Source organism: Epargyreus clarus, unplaced genomic scaffold (assembly GCF_041222505.1).
Source record: "Epargyreus clarus isolate Ecla_fem2 unplaced genomic scaffold, WU_Ecla_fem_2.2 ptg000009l, whole genome shotgun sequence".
Lineage (NCBI taxonomy): Eukaryota > Metazoa > Arthropoda > Insecta > Lepidoptera > Hesperiidae > Epargyreus > Epargyreus clarus.
The window spans coordinates 13888365-13910906 of record NW_027332217.1 but is presented as its reverse complement, the minus strand read 5'-3'; the positions used below and the strand labels follow the sequence as shown (position 1 = coordinate 13910906).

The 22542-nt window shown below is 35.8% G+C and overlaps 3 protein-coding genes across 3 annotated transcripts in view; 1 reads left to right on the top strand and 2 right to left on the bottom strand.

Annotated features, from left to right (window-relative positions):
• The window catches only part of Sobp (Sine oculis-binding protein), a 45549-nt gene extending 29333 nt beyond the window's left edge, over nucleotides 1–16216 (bottom strand). Inside the window, exon 1 of the mRNA XM_073076801.1 lies at nucleotides 15967–16216. Coding sequence (XP_072932902.1) covers nucleotides 15967–16056 — 90 coding nt within the window. The 5' untranslated portion in view covers nucleotides 16057–16216. The remainder of the gene's footprint in view (nucleotides 1–15966) is intronic.
• Nucleotides 16217–18682: 2466 nt separating this feature from the next.
• LOC140745045 (LYR motif-containing protein 2) lies at nucleotides 18683–19588 on the top strand. The gene is made up of 2 exons (XM_073076800.1): nucleotides 18683–18862; nucleotides 18959–19588. The coding sequence occupies exons 1-2, from the start codon at nucleotides 18821–18823 to the stop codon at nucleotides 19178–19180; spliced, it is 264 nt and encodes an 87-aa protein (XP_072932901.1). The 5' UTR covers nucleotides 18683–18820; the 3' UTR covers nucleotides 19181–19588.
• On the bottom strand, nucleotides 19579–22262 carry S2P (membrane-bound transcription factor site-2 protease). The gene is made up of 2 exons (XM_073076799.1): nucleotides 22058–22262; nucleotides 19579–21979 (listed from the first exon to the last, which is right to left on the bottom strand). Exons 1-2 carry the CDS (start codon nucleotides 22130–22132, stop codon nucleotides 20567–20569), a joined length of 1488 nt encoding a protein of 495 aa, XP_072932900.1. The 5' UTR covers nucleotides 22133–22262; the 3' UTR covers nucleotides 19579–20566.
• Nucleotides 22263–22542: the final 280 nt, after the last annotated feature.

Below are 22542 nucleotides of genomic sequence, written 5' to 3'. Positions count from 1 at the left end.
AAGGACAGATAACATAAATATCTTACTGGTAGGTATATCGTAACTTATACCATAGTGGAATCCGACCTTTGTAAATACTAATGTAGCCAGACGTATCGGGTTGCACGAAAACTTAGTGTAATTTTTTGTCAGTGTCTGGTGTCGAGCGTTCGTTGAGACCGATAATTAATGGGTCGTATTGTGTCGCTCGTTTTATCCATATATCATTCCAAAATATAATAATATTGTTTGTTTTTGTATTTTTTTGTTATTGAATTAACATGAAAATATAATGTAGAAGTAGTACACTAAGAATGGTAACATCCGTATAGAATTAATGAGTGTATATAATGTAGTGCAAGTAGGCACTATGGTAACATCTTGATAATAAATAAATTATTACTGACGCTGTATATTTGATCGAAGACTAACGCCTATGGACTTTTCGATCGTGGATATTCAGGTTGTTAAGACGGAACCGTAGAACTAAGTAAAATGTCTATCAACGCCAATATTTCAGTTTCTACAAGATTACCTAAGTAAACAATTCATCTAAATCGTTAGAGCTGTTTCCAAAACAAATTATAAATATAACTCCTTTGTTCCTTAACTTATATAATAACATTCTATCCTATCATATGTGTTATGTTAGAAAACAATAGCGCATTTGACCTTTACAAAAATTTGTGTAGGAAGGCGAGTCGGATGAAAACGTCCTGCTGAGTATGACGCACGGTGTCAGGTGTCGGCGCATGTACGCAACGTCGGGGCACCGGAGTTTGTGCCATTGATTTAGTGTATAGATTATGGGGACTTTATTGTATCTTACAAAGGGGAGATTCACCCTCAGTAATCCTTTTCACCCATAATGTCTCCTCATTGAGCTGTTGTTTCGTTTAGTAATGTTAGACCATGTTCTACGTTGCTTGACAATTAGTCGTATTTTAAGTTTTTTTTTTTTAAATTTAGGAAACATGCAATACAACATGACACTTAAATATAGGTTATAAAACTAGTTCACATATCAGTGAAGTTTCCACTAATATCTTATTCATTTAAATTACTGGTAAGAGATGACTATTGGAGCAAAGCAAAGATATTTAGTTGTTAAGTTATTTTTACAAATAATTTAAGTAATTATATTAAAACTAAGTAGATTTTCTCGTTGCAGTGACCTGTCTTTTGTTGCTTTTATATTTACCAATGGGGCAATTCATGATGTCTATAGGTTGAAACCTTTCGTTGTAAGAGTTACAAGAACGGTACAAAAAGGTGTTACGTGTGTATTTTCATGGAGGAACATTGCATGGAGGAACATAAAACAGGTTTCTACAACGGGGATTTACACGGGGACATCTCAAATATATATTACTTAATAAGAAAGGAGAAATTACATTTTTTTATATTCAGATCTAGATAATTGATTTTACAATAAATAATAAATTTGTTAAGGTCATTCTGCAGATCTAAAAAAAAGAGATAGTTTTTATTGATTTAAAAAATTTCATATAATCTGCATAAAGCAGAATGTTGGAATGATCAAATATGTATATGATGTCGTTTATAAATATGTATGTTAAACAATAGAGGAGCAAGGTGTGAGCCTTGTGGCAAACCTGAGGTAACTGGGAGGAATGTGGAACAGAAGCCCTTTATAACGACAGCTTGGCTACGCTCTCTAAGGTATGAAGTTAACCAGCGAATATGGTATGTAAATGATTATGCAGTGCACCTGTTGTGCGTATTCATGTACATACAAGGTCGTATAGAATCTACTTTGATCAACAAGAAATAGAATTGGAGTCTCACTAGAGCGATCGGAAGACTAAATTAAAACGCCAAGATTCTTTACTTCACCATACGTTGAAATCAAATATGCAATAGACGTTATAACCATATTTTTCATGTTGCGGTGTATACAAAATCCTATATTTCCTATATTTATATTCCTATATCTTAGTTATATAGATAGTTGTATAAATTGACAGAAAATATTCGCAAAAACGTCTAAGTCACGACCGGAGAGCTAATTAAAATTTGAATCCAGCCAGACATTTTAACGTTCCTATTACACTCTCTATTCCAAACAATATTAAACAACGTTGCAGATCGAATAGCATAGAGGCAGACGTGTCGGGTTCGTACGAACGTCAGAGCGGCGCATGACGCGCGGTGTCGGGTGTCGGCGCTAGAGACGCTAATTGTGAGGGAGCTCTGCATTGATTAAACCCTTTTATAACCCCCCGAAGGGTGTAGCTGTTTGGAGAGTTTTTGTCTGTCTGAGGCAGTGCAGGTTTCAATTGGATGTGATTTACAGGTCTTCCAAAATGTCTGTTTACACTACCACCACGCTATCCAAGTGCGCATTTTTTAAAGAATCTGTATGAAGATTTCTTAAATAAGTATTTTTTCGCTAGGGTATTTTCCACCATCTTTAATGCCAGATGATTTAGGATAACTTCGAAAATTAGAGAAGAAATTATGAGATTCGAACCCCACACCTCTGTTGTAAAAATCCAAAATGTTTATTACTAAACAAAGAGATCTTGCTATATAACATTACAGAATAATAATATAAAAAATATGTAAATAATACATCGCAGTGCATTCGATACAATTATACGAAGGTGGCTGAAACTTAATCAGGAAGGATAGAATATCCTCAACAATTTACCGCAACTTCGGCTGACATCAATAAAGTACTTGTGAATAAGCTTAACTGAGTATCAAATATATTTATTCAATATCATTATGTTGCGTTCTTGTAATAAACTTGATTTGCTAAGGTAACTGCTGTTTAAGGTAATTGTCCAAACCGTACTAGACTAGATCTTAACCATATCGGTACATGTTTCGTTCTTTAGCTACCTTAGCATCCCCGTTTTGAAAAAATCTGTGGTCATTTCGTCGAATAGGATTGATAATGCCAAATTGCACTACAACTGAATAGTTCAGAATTTTCGGATGAATCCGAAACTTCGCGAATGTCCGTAATAGACGTCAATTCGATAATGCTACGTGGGACAATGGGCTCTTCTTCATCGGGATAACACCGGCACGGCACGACTAAGTCAACAGCAGATTCTATGAAATTGTATAGCGCGTGTTCTCACTGGTTCGGTACGACACGTTGTCGTTGCAGGCCGCTGTCATTGGGGTCTAAGGCCAGCAGGTCGTTGGGGTTTAAAGACGAAAACTAACTCTATAGATATGATAATATTGAAAGGTGTTGCCACAGAACTCTAACGAAGGAAGTTCTCGGGCAACATTGCAATATTTATTTTTACGAATAACAGTGTTATATACTACTGTGTTTGAGTGGTAAAGGAGAAACACGAGGCACTAGGCATACACTAGAAGAGACACTAGGCATTTCAGCTTATTTCTCAAGAATAACATCTGTGACCTTTCTCACATCATATTCGAAACGTATCTAGAATTGATCACAGGTGACCATGGGAGGTAATAGCATTTTTTTATAATATAGGAGTAGCAGACGAACTAAGTGGCTACTGCCACCCATGGACATCTGTAACCAACCCCAGATAGGATTAGATATTCCTACCTGAGGTCGGCCACAGATGCGCCGCTACCCCTGAGGACTAAGCTGGAACGCCTCGGAAAAGTACGTCTCCCTTACACATCCTTCAAAACGGAACACAGCAGCGCCTAACACTGCTGTTATTAGGCAGAAATAGGTGTGGCGGTGGTGGTGCCGGAGTCGAACCACAAACGGTTCTACCACCTCCAGACACACAGCTTATAGGTAGACAACTAATATGTTACTTCTATTTCATAAAAAAACATTTTTCATGCACAAATAACGTGAGCCTCAGCGAACGATCTCAGTTTACTCCAAAATTAACGCTCGGTGTCGGCTTCAGCATAATTAAACCGGCGATCGGAACCGCCGCTTCTCAGATTATGTAATTAAAAATATTATTAATTACGCACTGAAAAATTGTAATCGATACCGCTAGGCACTTGGATTTCCCAGAAATATTTAAGTGTTTCGAAAAAATATATTAATTACAGCTTCTACATAGATTAATTATCGAGATATAATGAAGATAGTGTTTTTAAAAACAAGCCATTATAGTAGAAATGAACTGAAAAGTACAAAATTATATTTTTTATTTTAGTTGAGTAATTACCTAATAATAAAAAGATTGCGGGGGGCCCCACCGTCACACCTATTTGTGCCTCAGAGCAGCAGTGTAGCGCTGCTCTGCAGTTTTTCAAAACACTTCACCTTAACCCTCAAGAATAACGACTGATAGATATACTAGTGGTGCCCGCGGCTTCGCCCGCATTTTAAAGAAATAATATGACACATAAAACGGAAAATTTGTACCTGCATTGGAATGACAGTGGTGCCATCTGACGAAACTTGGTCTTACCAACTTCTAAACCCTCGTGGGCTCTTGGACAACAACTTTGCTAAAGATCATCACTTGATCAAATGCATAGTTTCCGATTCTATTCGTATCTACTTAAGAATTAAAAATTAATAACTAAACCTTTTCCCACGGACTAAATTGTGAATCTAAACCATTCTCAAGTTCCAAGGGAACTCTCACAAAAAATTTCATCAAAATCAGTTCAGTCGTTTAGGAGGAGTTCAGTGACATACACACGCACATAAGAAATATATAAAGATTGAATAGTGAATATAACCAAATCCTATTGTGAAATTGGTAACATGTATGTACTCATATGTATGTCCATAGGCAACTGTAACCACTTGACAACAGGTAGGCTGCATATTCGTCTGATATTTCTATGACTTGTTCAAAATACTTATATTTAACGGCATTATAATTATAAGCTACTTTTAATTATATTTACCACTATAACTTGCATAACCTTACTTACAATTAGGTACTTGCCGACTTATTAAATAACTTCCCAGACCATTTCATAGGTAATTTCCAAAAAGCCAATAGCAGCAGCTACTGGTGTCGTGGTGTCAAACTCGACATGAAACTGGAGAGTCCAGTGTCACCCGACACTGCGCTAAAAGCGGCCGCCCGAATGTCGTCCGCCAAGCGTATACTGTTACCGCTCTACCCTTTAGTTTAGTTTATTGGATAACTAGCTTTGCTCGTGGCCCCGGCCGGGACTACCCCATTCGCCGTTTTTTTAAATGTCACGTAGGGGTTTCAAATATTTTCGGAATAAATCTGGCGTACAAACGTATAGCTTAAACCAGTGCGTCTAGAAGCAAAAAAATGAATAAAACTTTTTTCTAAAACATAGATCGCATGCTCAAAAAATATTTATGACAGAAATCGTTAAAAAAGATATAGATATAGGGAATTCGAAACTCTCCCTCTCAATCGAGAGGTTCGATGTTCGAAATCTAAGGCATTATGGCATTACTAAGGTAAAGATTTCTATTCTTCTTTTCATTAAAATCAATTTAATCGACTCAATTAATGGCTTTACAAAGTCATGCGTCTTAACTATAATAATACAATGTTGCCAATGTAATAACGTAATACATAAAAAAAAAATCTCGATAACTGAGTAGAAAACATACTTCAGATGGTGTTTCCAACATGCATCAAGAATTTCCCAACAATGTTGCATTATTAAAAAATATACAACTTGAGCAGTATTTTATCTCATACGAGTAGCATTTTTCGCTATGCTCAAGTTTAAGTGGATACTTACGTCTTTGGCAACGTAGATCCAAGCATATTGTATTCCACAGGATCCCTGAAGAGTATTTAAACAGTACCTCTCTACTCTACATTCACTGCTTCCTACGAGGCTTAACTTACACATTTGGGTGCAGTGTTCATGTTGTAAGTTGTAATACACGAAATGCATGCATTAATGTTTTCTTTAAAATTAAAATGTAACATTTTAAAACATATTAAACAGTACCTATTTAATGTTTAATCCAACACAATAAATAAACGCTTAGTACTTATGTCAATAGACAATTTACAAGTACCGTCTTGTATTTTTGTAATTGTTTATGGTTTCCCATAAATATTTTAGATTTTAGTATCATAAATTGGATTCATTTATTTTATAACATTTGAAGCGAAGGTTAATTAACCAATTATGAACATAAAATACTTATGTATATGTAGGTATTCATTCTCTTTTGTTAGTTTTAGATTTTCAATTGGTTAACACCATTAAAAATGTCATAAACTATTTTATATATAAATTATAAATCAAAAAACCACAGGATATGTAACTTTTGAAATTAAATAGAACTTTATTAATTACAGTACCCTTTTCTTATCTAAGACACCCATCGATTCTTACTAGTAAAATGTGTAACTTGACACTCTAATTTAACGTTATTTGACACCAGAAAGTTTAAAATCGACCGATCCAAATGTCGCCGGCTATCGCATTACAGAACTAAAGGGTATTCGATGAATCATACAGTTAAACACGTTTTACTTGGTGTCTTACTAATCCGTCATCTCTTTTGGACTCAACTGTTTTGTTAATATCTAATGTTAATTCTTTGAATATGACGTATGACCTTTTTATTTGCAAGTCGGTTGTATTGTTACTACAGATCATCGTTGTAATCATCAATTAAAAATAACATTGGTGAGCCTCCGTTTTAAGAGTTAAATCAGCTCTTATTTTTCAGTCCACCTGGTGATGAGCACTAAGCCCACGTTTGTAATCACCCCCAAGTAGGATAAATGTTCTTTCTGAAGGCCACCGCAGATTCTTTGTTATCTCTGAAGATTACCCAAGTTGGTAACTTCGGGTTTCTTACCAAGCGCTTTCCGAAACTAACGCTTCGTTAGTTTCGGAAAGCGTCTTACCAACATTACCAAACAACATAACAAATAAATATTATGACCATTAACAATAATAGATAAGCCACTAAGGGTCTGTTTACTAAAAGCATAAATTAGACTAAAAGTATGACCATAGCCAATTAATTTTGTCACATTACCACCCACAACCCACAATATTTCCAATATTTCAGAGCTCCTTGATATCTGTTCACAAACAAGTAACAACCTACATTCATGTTTAAAATTTAAATTGTTTCGTTTTGAAACCTTTTTAGAGTGTAACTGTAAAAATAACATTTCGAGAATTAACATCGGCCGGTGGGGATCAAGTGTCAGTGTAATTTGAGACGTTGTTTTTTTTAGTCACACGATATTCGTAAATATAATAACGTTTACAGCCAATGTTTATTTTACGTTTCTTGATTTATGATTTATGTTAGGTGCGGAAAAGTGTGTTTTAAGTTTTTTTTTTATCAAGGTAACAGATAATCAAATTTACTTTTGTAAAATATTATTTATTTGTTATTATTTACGCCCGTTATTGATAATCAATATTATGTCAAATTTTTGCCTACAAATTGATTAATTATTAACAGTTGGAGTAAATGGTTATGAAATATATCGTGAGAAAACTTACATGCCTCAGAGTTGAAAGAGTACCTATGCCTATAATATAATGCCCAGTCTACTAATGCACCATTGCGTAATTAGGCAGCATGGTGGCTTATTGCTGCGTATAATTAAAGTCAAGGAAAAACCTGTCGATACGCACCGACTCACTACTTGAGTCAAGATCTATTAAAAAAATCTCGAAATAATGCTGGCCAGACATTCAATTTTATAAGAAAACTCATAATAGCTCTCGGGATATTCTCAAAAAGTTTTAGGACTGATCACATTTAGTCAAGAACAATCGACGAACAATCGTATCTACTTCATCATAAAGTTCGCATGTAACGTACCTACCTAATAGTAAAGTCATAATTAATAGATATAATAGACAGATATAAATTGATTATTATTTAATGGTATATTATATCTGTATTACGTTCTTCCAGCTTAGCCATCGAACAAGCACAATCTCCGAAAGATAAATGAACAGGATATCGAAACTACTTTAATTTCAGTAACAGGATACAACAAAAACGTAAGCGAGACGCTATTAACCATATCGGATTTAGAAGCATAGAGCGGTAAACAATCCTAAGACTAACATTCAGAAATCTAGACTCCGAGCTAGATTTATCAGCTCCTGCCCCTATACAATGGAATATCGCGCTACGGCATTTTGAACCACACAGCGTTGGATTACGAGAGCTACGAAGGATATAGATAACGCGGCGGACATCGGATACCTGATACGCTCACGCACGCCTCCTGTGCCTGAGGTGGTGTTTATTCACCCCCTCTTGGTAGATTAAACTAACCACAGAAGAGACTTAGCGTTTCTAACCTATTCAATTGTAGTAACAAAGTTTTAGGTTTACTATTTAACTCGTATTTACTCAAGATAGTATTCACATGTGATTTATTATCTTCATTATTCATGAGTATCATGTTTACCTAGAAGTGCCGGTATAGTAGCTAAGCACAGATACAAATGTGACTATAAATTGGCTGTCAATGTGACAAAGACCCTATTAATATAATACACAGATTGACCATCACCAGACTCGATATTATTCATGTTATTTCAATATAAAAGATTTATATCTGCGCAAATTAATGTTATTTAAATCTATACAAAAAACAACAGAGTAGAACCACACGTATAGTTAGTTGTATAAAGTCAATATTTACAAGTTTAGCTGTATATTTTTCAATATATATTTTTACATAATTAAACGTGTGTAATCCACTACTGTGTGTAAGTGTGTATTTATGAATACATATCCGTAGCTATGGCTACATATTGAGATAGTATCTGTGGTGGTAGTATATATGTGGGTGGGTGCCGAGTGTGCACTAGCTAATTACAATTTATTTCTATCCATCTTGAGTACCATTTTATTTTGTATTATGTACGGATATTTATATCACGCCTTATTTATAAAAACCTCATCGTCGACCACTATCCCACTGCTGGGCATAGGTCTCCTCTCAGACTGGAAGTGATTAAACTTCAATAATTAATTCATAATTAATAGTGAATTTAATACATAAATTGCGCAATGTAGGCATGAAAACTGCACACAACACTCTTCGGTTTATTTAGTCTATGTCACAAGATGTGCAGAGGCATCACACCGGTGTCGGTTACAACAGGCTATCGGGTGGCGCTGCATCACACCGCGCAGTTTGTCACTGCCTCGCGTAAAACATCGTTTTGTTCGAGTATGATTCATAGCTCAATGGTGCATATTGATTGATTATTGTAATTAAGTTGTTGGTGGGTAGATTACATGCATGTTTGAGATAAGTTTACTATTTAATTAACTTATATTGGAGGGCAAAAGTGTATTCTCTACAAGTAGAGCTAGAACAAGACTGGTCTATGTATCTTTCAATTTCTTGCTTCAAAATCTTGTTATGAACGATATAAACGGGCAAGCGTGATCACTGCAAACCTTTATTTCTTTCAGGCTCTTGCAGTAATTTATTCTAAACAAAGCCTACTCCTTAACTCCTTGAAGCAAAATTTTAAGTACCTACTGTTGACAAAAGGACATAATTTGATAACTGACTTTACCTATAGATTTTTGAAGCATTCAGTTATTTTGAGATTAGACAGTCATTTAAAACCTCTGTAATTACACCTAAGTAGGTAATTGTGATTCCTATTAACTACGAAAATACTTCGCATAAGACAAGTGTGCATTTATAAGGGGTGATTGAAAATCAGCACTGCGCAGGATCATACTCTTCGTCAGCCAAATCTGAGACAACTCCTTTTGCCCGGTATTAATTCTAAGTTAATAATTATACTTGTGTTATAATATACTTTTTATAATCGAATCGAAAATTAAATACATTAGGTAGGTATCATTTTCATGATTTGCATAGATAGTTCGCTAATGCCTCGAGTCAGTAGGTATTATTCGGAAGCGATCGTATCTATAAAAAGAAACCATTATCTAAGTGTGCACTTTTAATTAGGTATCTGGGTCAAAAAGATCGCTTACACACTAATAAAATTAATAGCAGACGATGAATCATTGGCAAATGTGTTGTCTTGCAATGCTTACCAATGGCTTAAGAAATTGCTTGTATTAATCTTTTTACGACACTTTATAATTTTCGGAACATTTCAATAACGACTCTTCTTCATACCTTTTGATAAGAAATAATCTTCAAACCTTATAAACAATGGCAGACCAAGGTCGTCGGAGGCCCGGGGCGAAAAGTTGAATGGAGGCCCTTTGAAGGTGGTAGAAACCTTTATGGTTAGACTTCGGCGGCACCAACGCCACACCTATTTCTGCCCAATAACAGCAGTGTGCTGCTGTGTTCCGTTTTGAAGGGTGTAAGGGAGACATACTCCAGCCGACCTCAGGTAGGAATATCTAATCCTCTATGGGGTTGATTACATATGCCCATGGGCGGCAGTAGTTACTTACCATCAGGTTGACTGCATGCTCGTCTGCTACTCCTATATTATAAAAAAGCCCCCCCACTGTAATATGTTGATTTGATTTTACAAAATTACAAATGTGTCATAGACTTAATCGCCAACAAATACGTATGATTCCCGCGACTTTTCTTTCGCTTTTCGTAGACTGTTTGGTTCGGACGACTTTTTTTACCGTCTGTGTTTGGGGGCCCCAGGATCGGGAGCCCGGATCGGGCCACTCATTCTATAAAATAGATTTTAATAAAGTTACTACAATTTGTAGTTAGAAAAGAGTGAGGAGATGCACCCAATGCAGCTATGCGTACCGCACATTGCGCGACCTTGGCCCAATAATCTGCGCGGGCGCATACTGATAGGGTTGGTAATAAATGAAAAATTATACCATAAGGGTATTTCAACACTGTAAACGTTGAAGTCTCTGCTTTAGAATAAAATAAAATATAAAGTTAAATGCCTGCTATTAGATACTAATGTAAAACTTTTAAAAATCATTTCAGTACCTTGTAATATTGCAGATATTATGTTTATTACGTAAAAAAAACTGAAGAATAATATCGAGGTTTTTTAAGGACAAACTAAATAAGTCCATATCGTCTTTAATTCACAAGTAGGCATCTACTCGTATAATATTATATACGGTACTTAAAAGTTTTTAGAAAATCGGGTTTAACTTTTTGTTATGGTAATACCACAGAATTTTATTATTAAATAAGTTATTAGGCTTCTTAAGTTGTCCCTATTTCTGTAGAAGAAAACGCGATGGTGGCAACCCTATTGTAATGCAGTTGCAATGTCGCTGACGTGCGGCAACGCAGCACGCGGAAAACATTCTATTTGGGGCCAATGTTGCGATGCCCCATTAATTTTACGACCCGAATCGCATGCCGGATTTATGAGATCGTAATTTAATAGATATGTTTTGATATCTACAACGTTAAGGTGCTAGGAGATTCATGAGATATTCAAAGGTAGAATCCTATGTGGTTCGACTCCGGCGGCACTACCGCTACACCTATTTCTGTCTAATAACAGCAGTGTTAAAAGCTGCTGTGTTATCATTTGAAGGGTGTTGTCAGGGGAAGACACTTTTCAGAGGCGTTCCAGCTTAGTTCTCAGGTGTAAGGACGCATCAGTTGCCGACCTCAGGTAGGAATCTTATCGAGAGTTGATTACAAATGGCAGCGGCAAATTAAAATTGGGCGGCGGTAGCCATTTAACATCATGCGAACCGCATGCTCGTCTTCGTCGTCGACAACGTAGGAGAAGCTACATTATATAAAAATAAACCTACGTCGAATTAATGGTATCGACCGATATACCAGTATGACATGGCTTCTATACAAAGTAGAAGAACAAAGTATTACTGCAAATGAGCTGTGGTTCTGTAGAAAGTAGTGGAATACATCATCGATCCATTTTGTCGTTTCTTCTCAGAATGAGTAGGTCTCCAACTATTGTCTAATGTTAAACGCTGCCAAGTTCGGCTTGGTATACGTCATACCCCTTTAAGAAAATTATGGAGAAACTCCCTGGTTAGTACTTTTGTGATATAATTTCCCTCATATTTTTCATTACCTTGAAAGCAAGTTCTTTTATAATACGCACATTATTAAAAAAATAGTAGGAACAACAACGTTGACTCGAACATGTTTTGCACCCGAGATCAATCGTAAGTTAGGAAGCACTTATAAAAAACACTTTTTTTCTTTTTCCGAGAAAATTCGTGATCCTCTCTCGTCACCTTTCCTCTTATCTCTCTATGACATTATCGTAATTCAACAATTATAAAAGTTTATCCCGCCTTTCAGTCATGAGAAAATCCCTAGTAAACGGAATTAAAAAGGCAACTTTGCCCTTCAAGTTGAAATTCATATGGTTGGATCAACCCTACATAGCTTTGCTTCACTTGCCCTGGGGTTTGAACCCGGACTACATAGCCTACATGTGAAGTTAAAATTCTTCAAGGCTATCAAAAGACGTGAAAACCAATACACCAATTCGTTTCTCAGTTAATATCTCATTACCGCGGCATGACAATGCAAATAATTCACATCCACAACGGATTATTTTTAGTGCAAATTTACCGTTTTACGACTCCCACGTCCTTTTACTGACGACAACGTAACCTTAATATGAAATGAAGGCTAAGATTATAGCCACAGATTATAGCTTATTATATTTACAGACTGAATATTTGTAATCGTTATATTTCATAATCCATGAACTTCTAGAACTTAGCTATACGTTATGCTCTAACTTTCCAACTATGAGTAAATAGAGGTGTAGGCCCTTTTTAGCCCTTAGCTCGAACCGTCCAGCAAGTAACCCCGGGAAGGACGACGGTGTGTGTGGCCGCATACCGTTGTAAACACTAGGTGTGTGGGAGGAGCGTAAACTGCTCCCCCAGGGAAGAGCCCGATTGGGGCATCGCGCTCGGAGGACTCCGGTTGTGTTCCATCGGAGATCCCGGAGTTCTTCACCAAGCGCCGAGGACGGCCACCGGGGGGGTTTTAGTGCGGTAAAAATCCCACATAACCCGGCGTCGCTCCCACGTCGTCGGGTACCTTTTGAAGGTTTCCCCCTCGCAAACAAAAAAAAAAAGGCCCTTTTTACTAGTAAGAGAATGCACCATGCAAGAAGTTTTTTCTGTTGCCAAAGAACATCAGTTACCTACTCTGAAAATAATTCCTGAATTCTACTTGAAGTTAATTACAGATGTGTTGCCACCTCTATAAATTAAATAATAATGTTTCTTATAAATTAAAAGATTTCTTACTTTGGTGCTAGGAAAGTTTAAAGGATATTACATATTTTCGGCATAAGTGGAACCGTACGGAATAAAAAAGGAAATATATTTATTTAATCTTTCTAAGTCGTGGATAAAACGTCTTTAAATCAGGGAAATAGCATAGTCACAACTATTTTTGACGTGTAGCAATTTTTGCGTTTTGGTGAAAGGTTGTGGATGCCGATTAACTTACATAATAATATGAGTCAACCATCTTAGCCCACAGGAATAACAAAAATAAAAATCTTTATTCTATATGGTATTCATCACAGGTATTCATGGGCACTAGTGACTTACAATTAGTTGGAATGCTGTTTTATTAAGTCAATCGAATAAAAAAGTATTCACCTACGATTAATAATGAACTGTAGAAATTAGTTTGCTTTTAACGCGCACAAAATTTAGCAAACTCCGAATCAAAAAAAAACCCCTTATTTATTATTATTTTGCCATACTTCTTTCGTTATATCACACAGTAGGATCCAAATCGCAATTGAATTTACATTTTCAATTACAACTAAATACAATTAATTGCAATGTTAACACTAATGATAGATTACACACCCCAGTAATGGGTTTCATATTGCAACGGTACATGCTTAGTACATAACATGCATGATCTGGTTGGTTGAACGCGTGCATTTTCATCAATTTAAGATTATATCCGATGTATATATCTTATATCTGATGTATATATGATGTATACCTACTCAGGTTAAGTGATTAGGATCACTGCCGCCCATGATCATCTATTAAAATCTACATCTAATAGGATTGGAGTCCCATCCGAAGACAGCTACGGATTCGTTGATATCCCTGACAGCTAGGTCGAAATATCTATTGTATAGTTATACTACAAGATATGCTATCTATTGCATAGGCAGTTGCCTTACATACACCAGAATGCGCCAGTTAACATTGTCATTATAACGAAGAAATTGATGTAAAAATCAAACCACGAACGCTACGTAGAGTTCTATCACTGTATGCACGCTTAGATCGTGAAATATCGACATCATCAAGCAACAATCTTTCGAATTAACATTCCAAAATGTCAGCTTATATTCATTGGCCGTCGCAATTAGTAATATAATAGGATAGTAAATAAGATGTTTGGCACAGTTGCCTTTATACCGGTCTTTCAGGTAAAGGATTTCGAGTTCAAACGTTAATCAGACAAAAATAATCAATTAGTACTTGCATTTATATGCGTTGATAATACGGCACGGCAAGTATTCCATGGAATTATAGCGTAGAGCAAATAGTACAATGCATTTCTGAAAATTCGATGAAGTCAAAAGCTGTCTAAAATAAATACAGGATTTGGCGAATGTGCAGGCGACGCATGTGTAGTTCACATTTTGGGGTAACCATGCAGTTTGCATTGTTTTCGTGAATTCGGCTTTCTTCTATTGTACCACACAATCGTATCTGATACATTCAGGACGATTTACAAATTGATCGGAAAGGCTGGTGACACGACATATTGGTATCGCGAGTAAGAATTGATCATGCGATTGTTGTCGAAATTTGCATTTAGATCGAAAAACTCATATTGCACTTTCGTTTGCGATTTGCATGTGTATTGCACGTCGAAAACGCTTTTGGTAACGATACTTTTATTACTTGTCTGTGCCGAAATCTTTACGACGTTAATGCTACTTTACGACATGGACGCAATCGTGTAAAGCTTAGCTTTATTTCGGTTGTAAATATGGATCGTTTTCATATCTGCAAAGATTTGAAGAACATTTTCTGTAAACGTACTATAAATTGACTACGCTACTATTTTACACGTCCTGAGATAACACTTAAGCAGAAGTCTGCTATTTACGGCAGCTAATAACAGGTTGAGAGCCATTCAAAGACCTATCGAATCGTTACATTCAATTTATTGTCAGCTTATCTGTAATCTCGTGCGAGAAATTACACGTTTATAATTTTTTACGTTCTCTTTTTTGTTCTTTGTTAAGAGTACGTACGCGCAAACCGCAGTGATACGATACGACGTATATTTTTATATGAGAAGACACGGTAAAAATAAAAATACATAGGTTCAGCAATTTGGGGCGCTAGACTCGTAACACAATAAATTAAATTGACCTCAAACTTTTGCCTGCAAATCGTCGTGTCCCGTGACGTCACCTTCGCGTGGACACCGCCAATGGGGTTATTGACATGTCAAACTATTTCCGTGGCGCCAAAATAAAAGCGCGCGAATCAGCGGGGGCGGCCGCCATATTTATTTATTAAAGCTACAAACGCAATCGGATTACGCTACATTACCATACGTACGAGTGCGATAATCAAATGAAAACAATAAATTGAAGCGTCGGCTTGCGGCCTGGGACGGTCTCGTGTTACGTTTTGAGCAAAGGAACGTCTAAAATTACCCCGCACGCTCACACGTAACGTACCACCAATCCGTACACACTCACACACCGACGGCGCCTATATCTATTATCAAAACATCCAGTGACTCTGGTTACAGCGATCCGAGCGCGCTTCGGATATCACGTTACACACTTTAATGGCTGGAAAAGGCCTCGAAAACGTGATATTACACGCGTTTTATTGTATATCGCAAAATGTAATTAATATTGTAACCGTATACCGAATAATTTATTCGGCGTAACCCCGCGAGCCGAGCCTTTGTGGAGAGACCCTCGCGAGTAAACTGTGAGCATATCAAATTTAAAAATACGACACCGCATCTCCTGTTACGAGACGAGATGAAACAGGCCGCTTGCCAACACGACGCTGTAACACGATGATGGGCTTCCTACGGAATTTCCCGTCAATGCCACTGAAATTAATTGTAATTAAAAAAAGTTTAATTAACTTACCTTGATTTCTTCTTCATTTTCTTTCTTCACTGCTCTCGGCGGTGAAGAGTTGTTGGGTGTTTTACTGCCCATATTCTCGCCACAGTCCATAACAAACACAATAGTCACATAAAAATAAAATTAAGAATAGTCCTTAAAAGTTTTTCATTGCACAACGTAAGTTGAGCGTTCGCGTAAACATTTGAGTGGCGCGCAATCTCTCCACAACACGTATAGAGCGCGCGGCGATCGCAACGCGACTGTTTGATGTTTCAACTAGGAGCGCTGAAAGCAGACGAGCGATGAAAAAGCTCAAAGCTCCCTTTTCCCGCGCGTTCGTAGTATCAATGGGCGGAGCTTACGCGTACATACAAACTCTTGGGCGGTAGGGGTTCATAGTTTTTAATCTAATTTTTGATATTAACTTTAGATTAAAGCCTGCCTAGTTTTCCCCTTTATTAAGTACGGTTTTGTTTTTATTACTAGTTTATGAAGTTAATTATAAACTCTTAAAATTCATATCGAAGGGAGGGTAGATCAATAATTTATAATATTCTAAAGCTTTTAATTTATACGATTATTTCCAATATATTTTATTAGATTCCCTATATAGAATACTTACCTGTATAAGAAATACACATTACTGAAACAAAAATATTCTAAAATGGTTAAAACTAAAGTAAACTCTTTAAAGTATTTGACAATAATTGGATAAAACGAGGTAGTGATAGCCTAGTGGTTAAAAAACTCGGCCTCGCGATCGAGGGGTCCGAGGTTCAAATCCCAGGCCAGAACTCTAATTTTTCAAAGTTATGTGCGTATTAGAAATTAATTATACTTGCTAAACGGTGAAGGAAAACATCGTGATGAAACCTGCATACCTGAGAGGTTTATAAAAAAACAAAAATCTCAAAGGTATGTGAAGTCTACCAATACGCACTTGGCCAGCGCGGTGGACTATGGCCTAATCCTCATTATGAGAAGAGACCCGTGCCCAGCAGTAGGACAGTAATGGGTTGATGATGATGATGACGACTATTTCTATATGCTGTGTAGTGAGCAGTGCCGGACTAAAGTCGTCGGAGGCCCGGGCGGAAAGTTGAATGGAGGCCCCCAGTGTGAAAGTTCGCCTTTCATTCGATTTTTTCCGCTGACTGATACACGTTTCATAGATTGTTTGGTTCTGACGACTTTTTTTAACAACTGTGTTTGGAGACCACCGAACATAGGGGGCCAGGGCGGACCGCCCCTTCCGCCTCTATAGCCGCTAGAGAGTATAAGCAGAGCCGAGTCTTCGGACCATGAGTCAATCAAAACGCCACAACTACTTATGGTAGTTGACGTGTATTTGTACGCTTTTAAAATTAAATAATGAGAAAAGTTTAAACCAATTTTTCAAGTTTGGTAAGATTTTAGAAAAAATATAAACAATGTTGTAGTCGGATTGGTGTTCTAAATACTCACTGCAAGCCTTGAATGATTTAGGCACTAAATACTGTAATCAATGTTTATTTCACGAAATCGTAAATTAATATTATTGATATTCATACAAAAATGTGTATTCATGGTCTTTGAAGATTTCTTGTCGACTATGATAGCTAGATATAGGTACCTAAAAGAAGTCGTGAAATTAAATATTTACTTAATTCCGCTTTGTACTCTCAAGAGAAACTAATTTTATGTCTGTAAAAATATAAATTTTATGTTTTTTCTTCTTAATATAGCGGCTATCGTGATTTTGTCTAAATGTATTTTGGCTTTGAACTTGATTCCTCAAAAAAAGAATTAATCATAGTGCACTTCGATTTACAATAAACTTAAAGAAATATCTATTTAGTATTTACCTAGCCACTGTTTGTTAAAATACCAGCACCGATTTCGAGATTAAGAGGTAAGATTATTATTAATGAATTTACGCATTACGTGGAAATTGAACTGGAAACATTACTGTTTCCATTTAATACATATTTATAATTTAACATAACAACTTACTCGTTCCTTCAATAGCTTGAATACTCTATTTACGTTAATTTATGCTTCACGCCCCCATGATACCCCCAAGTAGTATTTACAGCAATTAGTTATATTCATATTAATCGTAAATAATTCTCTATGTCACCTAAAAATATTCGATCGGAGTCTCCGGTGCTGTTTCTAAAACAAAAAGTTAGTAATTATTTTTTCCAATGCACAAAACAGCCTGAAATATTGCAACAGCGTTATAAATTAATAATAGCCATATAATATAGCCATAGCTAACAATAGCAAAATTCTACCAGTAAACACAGTAAACAGATTAAAATAAAATATTTTCCCGCCAATTCGCTTTAGTCTAAATTAGACTAATGTTAAAAGGTTGTTCAGCCTTATCTAGATTATGGATATGTAATGTTTCCCTATTAATATTTATTAATAATAAAAAATGTAAGTTCATTAACAGGTTTTGTTTAATTATAATATATTTTAATGAAACAATAAATTTATCTCCGTTACAGCTTCTGGACTATGGCCAAAATTATACTATGTGATTATTTTATGATATTATTTTTAAGATGTTATTTGTGGAAAGCGCCTCAAAATTACAACTAAAATATCCTATTTAGGTTGCAATTCATTACAGTCCTTTTGGATGTATATTTATTATCATTCAATCATCAATTTAAAAAGTTACTGTTGACACATTACATTTGACAGCCAATCTCTCAAAACTATCAAAGTCAATAAACAAAATATTGTCAAACTTTTAAATTTGACAATATTTTGTATTGTAAATTGCGATCGAAATTCTACGAAATTTAAGACGAATATTAGGGTTAATAATGTTTCTGTATGTTATAAATTTATGACAAAATAGTCACATCTTCTTTTGTTCGACATGTCGTCAAAATTACCGAAGGCCACATTAAATTTGAAACAGGTATAGTACCGACTACTTATCCTTTTAAATTAACTATTAAGAAACAGGTAATAAAAAGCGTACTTATTTATTGTTATTTGTCTTCTTCAATTTCAGTTCCTACTCCGTCAAGAAGTATTAAAACTATACAGGGATATTTTCCGTACGTTACGGAAGGTGCCTGATGAAACCACACGAGCTGAGCTCAGGGAGTGGGCGCGGGCGGACTTCAGGAACAATAAAGACCATGTAGACGAAACCACTATTAAATCTATGTTATATTATGGAAGAAAATCCTTAAGAGACTTGCAAAGATCATTAGCATTAAGTGAGAACTAAAGAGCTCAGTTTTTTGTACCAGTCTGATTACGGGCTCCTTTACATCTACAGACATAATGTCTCAGACAAATTAGTATTTTCCTATACAATATGTATCAACATAACAATATGTAACATAGGCCATGTCCCTAAAAATTATAAATAAATGTAAATATTGACTAATTTGGTAAAAATATGTGCTATTAATATTATTATTGAAACCAAATCCCTTGTTTAGGAAACAACTAGTTTATTTATATAAAAAAAAAATGTAAAAGCTACCAAATTAAATTTTGTAAACTTGTTTATAATTTCTTACAAATTGTGTCAAATTTAGAATTAGTTTACATAATAATTAGTTTGAATTAAAGTATTGTAGTGTAATTAATGTACCTGTAATGTAAATAAAAATCTGAAAATCAATTACAATTATTTGTTTATTATAAATATCTATACATTGTCTAATCATACATCGAAGATTACTGTAATCCTTAATTTGAATGTAACTTTGGCTTACATATAGGCCGCACATCTAATTCTTACAAGCTGATGACTAAGGGCTGAAACACACAAATATTGCAGCCGCACAAGACTTGTGTGTATCCGCCCCTAAGAATCCTCGGAAACTACAATTTTTTACTGAGCGATAATTTGGTCAGGTCTTTAATTAGTATTCAAGAGCATACTTGGAGAGTCATTATCGATTGATTTTCATACTAATTAGAAGCCTACAAAAGTATTGGCCTGTACAAAGTATGTAGTTTTCGGGGAAAAATAGAAAGATTGTCATGATACAGTTTCTAAGAAGAGTTGACTATCCATTCACACCTATCACACAAATAACAAACTTAATATAATCACATTAATATATTATACCACTCACCTAGTTTCACAACATTTACCGACTCATAACAATACAGTGTTGAGGTTTACTGGAGAATATTCTTAGAATTCACTACACAAACATCTTGAGGTAAAAATGTAAAATAAAAAATTTCTTGTTGCTACAACCATTAATATGATGTAGCTTTTCCTGTCGCAAATTTACCCTTGTATGCTGGTATAGTCCGTGCCAAACTTCTAGTCAGCTATGAAGTTGTTGCGCGTAGGTTTAGTTAATATGTACTCCGTAACATAAGGGCGTACTAACGCAGCTATGTACCTGTGGACAGGTGCCGGGGGGGGTTCTGCGCTGTCTTCATCCCGCTCATATCTATAACTTGCTATTGCGACTTGTTTCTATATTCGGAGCGGACTAGCAGTTTGGCGCGGACTCTACCACATGAAATAACTGCCTGCAGTCATTTCACGACTCGTGCATATGATAAGATAAGATGCAAGTGGCGTGCACGCAGGTAGGACGCATATGAGTGAGTGCGACAGGAAAAAGCCCTTTTATATATGTATCTAATCATCTACATAAATAGCCTTATAAAATAAATACAATAGTATTGGCCCTGTGAGTCCCGTGCCCACAATCACTGTGAACACAGTGAAGAATGTTACAAAATCTCCATTTTTATTTAGATACTTAGCAATTACTTGTATCATATTCCTCGCTATGTGATGCCCATCTGTCTTGTAGCAAGGTAAGACATTCAAAAATCCAATTCCCAATGAAAATATGAACATGTATCTTAGTAGCTTTTCAAATTGGGTAGGAGAGAAAAAGGACCACAAGGCGTTCCGTGGGAAATATTGATCGATAAATACGGTTTTGTGTATGTCATATGGCAACCCTAAATATAATACGGCATTATTATCTTTTCTTTCGACGATCATTAAATATGTGTGGTTATTCAAAGATGGTTTTAAGCAGTGCATACTTCGAGGACACGCATAGCCACCAGCTTCAGTGCATTTTATCAATTTATTTTTCACCATATCTCTTGGTCGTAGGCAAGAGTACTGCCCTGGCAATACTGAATCCACAACTACTTTAGGCTCCATGTATTCAAAGCAGAAACTGTAGAAGTCATCCTTCCTGCAGCATTCCACAACATCATTTTCCTTTATAGTTTCCATCATTATTTCATCGTTTTGAGCAACAAATTCAGCACTTGTACATATGCCATAGCGATCATGAGCAACATGCAGACAGTATGACCAGTCATTCGCATTTTTAATGTCACATCCATTAATGTTGGTGACAACATCACCTTTTTCTAGTCCTCGAACATCCTTCAAAGGAGAGTCATCAGTGAATCCAGTTACTCTTACACCTATTTCCGTTTGATATGCAATACTGAAGAGAATGGGGGCAGCAAAGAAAAGTAGTAATGCAATGAAAGCCATTGCAATGTTGTGCCAGACCCCAGCACAGTATATCTTCAACCGTTTAGTCACAGCAAGACTGTTCAGATGGTCAGTGTTTAACTGCACAAATGCTATCGGTATAATAGTGAAGACGTACACTCCTACAGCAATAACCTGTACATCCTCTTGAGCAGCTGCTACAGCATGTCCTAGCTCGTGGAATATGCTACTCGATCCAATGGCTAGGAAGTACACCCAGAAATCTGATGTAGGGATGTTAACCCCGGGGAGCATAGCCTTAACCTCTGGAACTCTGTTAAGTTCTATTGTCTCATAGAAATGTTCAAATATAAACGAAGCGAGAGTCCATATCGCGAAAGGCAGGAACAGTCCGATAGTAAACATGTAGCCGAAGTTGAACCATTTTCGGAGCACTCGAGTAAGATTCTTGCTCCATCTGTATATACATCTGTTGAAAGCAGTTGTTGTCCATGAAAAATTAAGAATCCCCACCCTTAGACCAGTTCCATCCATAAATGCATAGTACGGGTAGTGCATACAGCTCTGAAAATTTACAAATCACAAGATAAAAGTTCTAAGATAATCAAAACAAAATGAATGCAATTTGCTCACACGACTTACTTTGAAAAACGCGTCAAAAAACCATATCACAACGTAAAAAGTGAGTACGAATGTACAAAGTATTGTAAATGACATTGTTTTGTTTCTTATGTGACTTTCGCAATTGGAATTTCATTAAACATTTTGTAAATCAATAAATAAAAACCGGCATTCATTCGATCGATCGATTTGCACAAGTTATTGCTGTCACTTTGACATTATTGCAGTGCAGATATTGCATCATGTAGCAAAATATTCGTATGAAATATTATCTTATCTTTCTTTTATTTTAAATTATTATGTATTCACATTCACATATTCACCATAATAACTGTAATTGTTATAATTAAATGAGATTAACTGTTAATGTTTTATTTATTTCCATAATTGTTTTATCGATAATTAATGGTTATCAATGATTGCATTCTATTGCTTATTGAGATGTATGTATAATATTCTAATTAAACTTCCTTCTAGATTATGAAAACGATTACAAAATTGGTAGT

Excerpts from the sequence above, each read along its gene's own strand:
- LOC140745045 (XM_073076800.1), top strand. The coding sequence starts at position 18,821 with ATGTCGTCAAAATTACCGAAGGCCACATTAAATTTGAAACAG. Across the intron at positions 18,863-18,958 it reads CCACATTAAATTTGAAACAG|TTCCTACTCCGTCAAGAAGT; the intron begins GTATAGTACCGA and ends CTTCAATTTCAG.
- S2P (XM_073076799.1), bottom strand. The coding sequence starts at position 22,132 with ATGTCATTTACAATACTTTGTACATTCGTACTCACTTTTTACGTTGTG. Across the intron at positions 21,980-22,057 it reads TTTTTGACGCGTTTTTCAAA|AGCTGTATGCACTACCCGTA; the intron begins GTAAGTCGTGTG and ends GTAAATTTTCAG.